Genomic DNA, 4,059 nt, shown 5'->3' on the forward strand with positions numbered 1-4,059 from the left:
TATTGTATAGTGTTGAATATAGTAATTATCCTGATTTGAACATCACGTACTGCACACAGGTATTGATATTCAATGCTGTATCCCACAGATATGTACAATCAACTATGTTCCAATAAAAAAATTAATTTAAAAAAAACTTTCTCAAGAATTTGTGGATAGAAAAGCCTCCCACTTCGCAAGGAGAAAAGTAATTGGAGGCTAACTTCATAGTGCATTCATTTCATAGTGAACAATGAGTGTGTAACTAAACAATTGCAAACCATGATTGTGAAATCAAGTCAATCTAAGAGGAAAAAAAGTGAATCATGACACGCTTCATGGCAAGTGTCCTTTTCTGTTATTAATTAAATGATGATACAAACCAATTCATGCCACGTCTCTCTATTAGTTTCCAAATTCTGTGCTAACAGAACCAGGCTACAACTGAAGAGAGAGAGGGATGAAGAGTCTTCTGCTTCTGTTTTTGCTTTTTATAACTTTTTCTTCTGCATTTCCTGTCGACCAAAATGAAGAAAACATGCAACTGGCCCAGGTACTGTCTCAATAAATGTAATTAATAACTATCATTAAAAAGTTCATTTTACTGATTCTCTCAGGACCCAAAAAGACCCAAAAAGTAAATTCCTGCTTTAAAAAAAAAAACTTTTCGTTTGCCTAGCTCTAAGGACATGAAGGAACTGTGTGAGAGGTGGAGGGCGGGGGCAGGGTGGGGGAAAATACAGGATTTGCTACAACTTTGGGTAATGGTCACAAGTGAAGGAATGGTTAGTGAGAGGAGAAAGTGGACAGCCCTGAAAGGAAAGGAGATCACTATAAAGTATCAAAACAACCAGAAGGACCCAATCTGCAATTTGGAGCCCATTATTCCTATGTGTATGGAAAATACACTGCTTTGGAGATTTCCTCTATAAATCAGTCCAGTTAATCTGTCATATTTGGTTAAATCAAATAAATTTGCTAAATGGATGATCACCTATCTCCCGTAGAATTTGTTTCAAGGAAACACCAAAATGAAAGTAACAGCAAAAATATGTAAGATATGTCATTTAACAGGTGGAGGAAGCTTCATTCTCTTCTGCGGAGGTTTGGAGTTTTGTGGGCTGTGTGTTTAACTAATTCCTGGTCATTCATAGATGACCCAACTCTTGGAAATTGAAAGATCAGAGTGACTCATTTCTTTTCTCTTTGTGTCCTTCCTTTTTCTTTCCTCCCTCTCTCCTTTCTTTCCCTCATTACTTATTTCCTTTTTTCCTCCCTACAGTCAAAAAGAATTTCAGGCAATTTTGTTTTATCCTGAGATGGAGATTTGCTGGCCTGCAGTCTGTGCCTTTTTTTTGTCTTTTTGATCAGGCATATCTCAACCAGTTCTACTCTCTTGAAATAGAAGGGAGACATCTTGTTCAAAGTAAGAACAGGAGTCTCACAGACGGCAAAATTCGGGAAATGCAAGCATTTTTTGGATTGACAGTGACTGGAAAACTGGACTCGAACACTCTTGAGATCATGAAGACCCCTCGGTGTGGGGTGCCTGACGTGGGTCAATACGGCTACACTCTCCCTGGGTGGAGAAAGTATAACCTCACCTACAGGTAATGCTTCTGTCAATGTATTTCCACCTAGTCCAAAGGAATATGAATATAATCTCCAGGGAACAACAATAATAATCATTTATTTTACTGAGAACTTCCTACGTGCATAGCCCGTCACAGATTTCATTTATTCCATCTTCCCAACAAACCTGTGACATAGGCACTACTGTTACTGTCCCCTTAAACAAAGAGAAACTAAAACAAGAGGTTATTTTTTATATAGCCAAGGCTACATACACAACTCTTACCAAGAGAATGTCTCCAGATAATATGCTTTTATCTCCAGCCTCTGCCACTCCCCTATGGACAGGAAGCCATCTGACTTCAGATGCTTGAAGGCACAGATGAAGTGTGCTCAAGAGAAAATGGAAAGACCCTGGCACACAACCAGTTCGTGTTAGAGATGTGTGTGCTCAGGTTGTTAAATCTCAGATGGGCCTCAGAGTGAAGCATGGGTTTGCCCTCAGTCATCTCAAGAAAAAGGGGCTGGTGCTCAAGAGAAAATGGAAAGACCCTGGCACACAACCAGTTCGTGTTAGAGATGTGTGTGCTCGGGTTGTTAAATCTCAGATGGGCCTCAGAGTGAAGCATGGGTTTGCCCTCAGTCATCTCAAGAAAAAGGGGCTGGCTCATTGGCAGAAAGAGGAGGAAGTGTACCCCTGATCTGAAATAGAAGCAGCAACCTTGACCACCAGTCCTGAGCCTTTCTGCTGGTTCTTTGTTCATCTTATTGAGTCGTAGGACTTGAGATAAAAATGGGTTTAGCAAGGTAAGGAATATGAACAAGAGAAAAATGTTTTCTAAACTCTTTGTGGCTCTTGAGTAAGACTTAATATATAATACATGCACAAAACTGATTTTCACAAGCCATTTAAGAAAATAAATCTCAATTTTAAAAAATATATATTTATATGACATTCATATACAAGCAAACACATGCATGAGATTAATACTGTCCAATTAGGGTGTGATCTTCGGGAAGTCATTTAACCTCTTTCAGCCTCCTTTGTTAAAGTGTTATAGTACTACCTGATTCACAGAGAACGTAAAAGAATCGAATTATGTAGCATATGTAAAAGTATTTCATTTAAATAAAGTGCTATGCAAATGTAAAGTAATAATACCATACCAAAAGTTACTACAGCACACGATTGATGAGCTAGATGTGATCTTTATAGTATGAGTGTACACACATGCATGTACTATCAGCAATTGATATACTTTTGTTAATTGTTAAGAATAATGAACTACACTCCGGATATGGCACAAGCCGATGTAGATGAGGCTATCCAAAAAGGTTTAGACGTATGGAGCAAGGTTACTCCACTAATATTCACCAAGATTTCCAAGGGGATTGCAGACATCATGATTGCCTTCAGGACTCGAGGTAAGGTTTTCAACAGAGAGAAGAGTGTGGCTAGTTTCATCTCAGGAGGTTTGAGGAGGCTGATCTTTTTCTTCCATAAATTGTATCTCAGTCCATGGTCGGTGTCCTCGTTACTTCGATGGCCCCTTGGGAGTCCTTGGCCATGCCTTTCCTCCTGGTCTCGGTCTGGGTGGTGACACTCACTTTGATGAGGATGAAAACTGGACCAAGGATACAGCAGCAGGTGAGTCAAATTTTCTTTATGAACAAAATTTTATTATCCTAAAGAAACCCTGAAAAAGAATAGCTTTTCAGCTAGTTGCTTTTTTTACCTCCACACTTCCCAATTTCCTTACAATTTTCCATATTCCAGGATGACATTGATAGAAGCGTTCAATATCTCCTCAGACCATTGTGCTTGTGAGGTTCAGAGCCTTATTCACACAACACCCTCATAAAGTTGCCAATCCTATTGTGATCAGAGCATTCTTTTTTTATTTATACATTCATTCATATATCCACAATACCTGAGGATTCAGTGTGTGCCCGGAACTATGCAATGTGTTGTATGGACCACAAAGTTATACTAGAAAACTTCCAGCTTTCAGAGGGTCACGATCCTGTGTAATAAAGGCCTAGACCCACATACCCACCATACAATACAGAATATGTTACATGTTGTACTGATGGTAGAAGTCATCAATGGCTTGAGGATCGAAAGAAGATTCTAAGGAGGAGGTAATTTTGAGTTAGCAATTACAGAATAGTGTGTGAGTTCATGACCCATCAAGGGTCTATTTAAATGCATGAAATTCCTCTTCTAACTCTTGCCCATCTGCGAAAGAACGAAGCCCTAATTCTTATATTTGACCTACTCCTTCAAACCAAGGACGTGGATTTTATTTATCTTAATGGGCCTGCCTGGCACTAAAGTATTACTTTTCAAACAAAAAATAAATAAATAAAACTTTACTACAGTAACAGTGTGTGCATCAATGCAGCAGGCTCAGGTGACTCTCAGGTTCTCCCCATTCTTTTTTTTGCCATCTCAGGTCTGGTGTCTAGCTCCCTGGCACCCAGGAAATCACAAGTTGTAGCTCTCCT

At 39.2% G+C, this 4,059-nt stretch overlaps 1 protein-coding gene across 1 annotated transcript in view; it reads left to right on the forward strand.

Annotated features, from left to right (window-relative positions):
- Window positions 1–439: 439 nt before the first annotated feature.
- The window catches only part of LOC103609940 (matrix metalloproteinase-27-like), an 11,587-nt gene continuing 7,967 nt past the window's right edge, over window positions 440–4,059 (forward strand). The window contains exons 1-4 of the mRNA XM_008594198.1: window positions 440–532; window positions 1,351–1,589; window positions 2,828–2,976; window positions 3,068–3,199. Of these exons, the coding sequence (XP_008592420.1) occupies window positions 440–532; window positions 1,351–1,589; window positions 2,828–2,976; window positions 3,068–3,199 (613 nt within the window). The remainder of the gene's footprint in view (window positions 533–1,350; window positions 1,590–2,827; window positions 2,977–3,067; window positions 3,200–4,059) is intronic.

Source organism: Galeopterus variegatus, unplaced genomic scaffold, assembly GCF_000696425.1.
Source record: "Galeopterus variegatus unplaced genomic scaffold, G_variegatus-3.0.2 Scaffold10328, whole genome shotgun sequence".
NCBI lineage: Eukaryota > Metazoa > Chordata > Mammalia > Dermoptera > Cynocephalidae > Galeopterus > Galeopterus variegatus.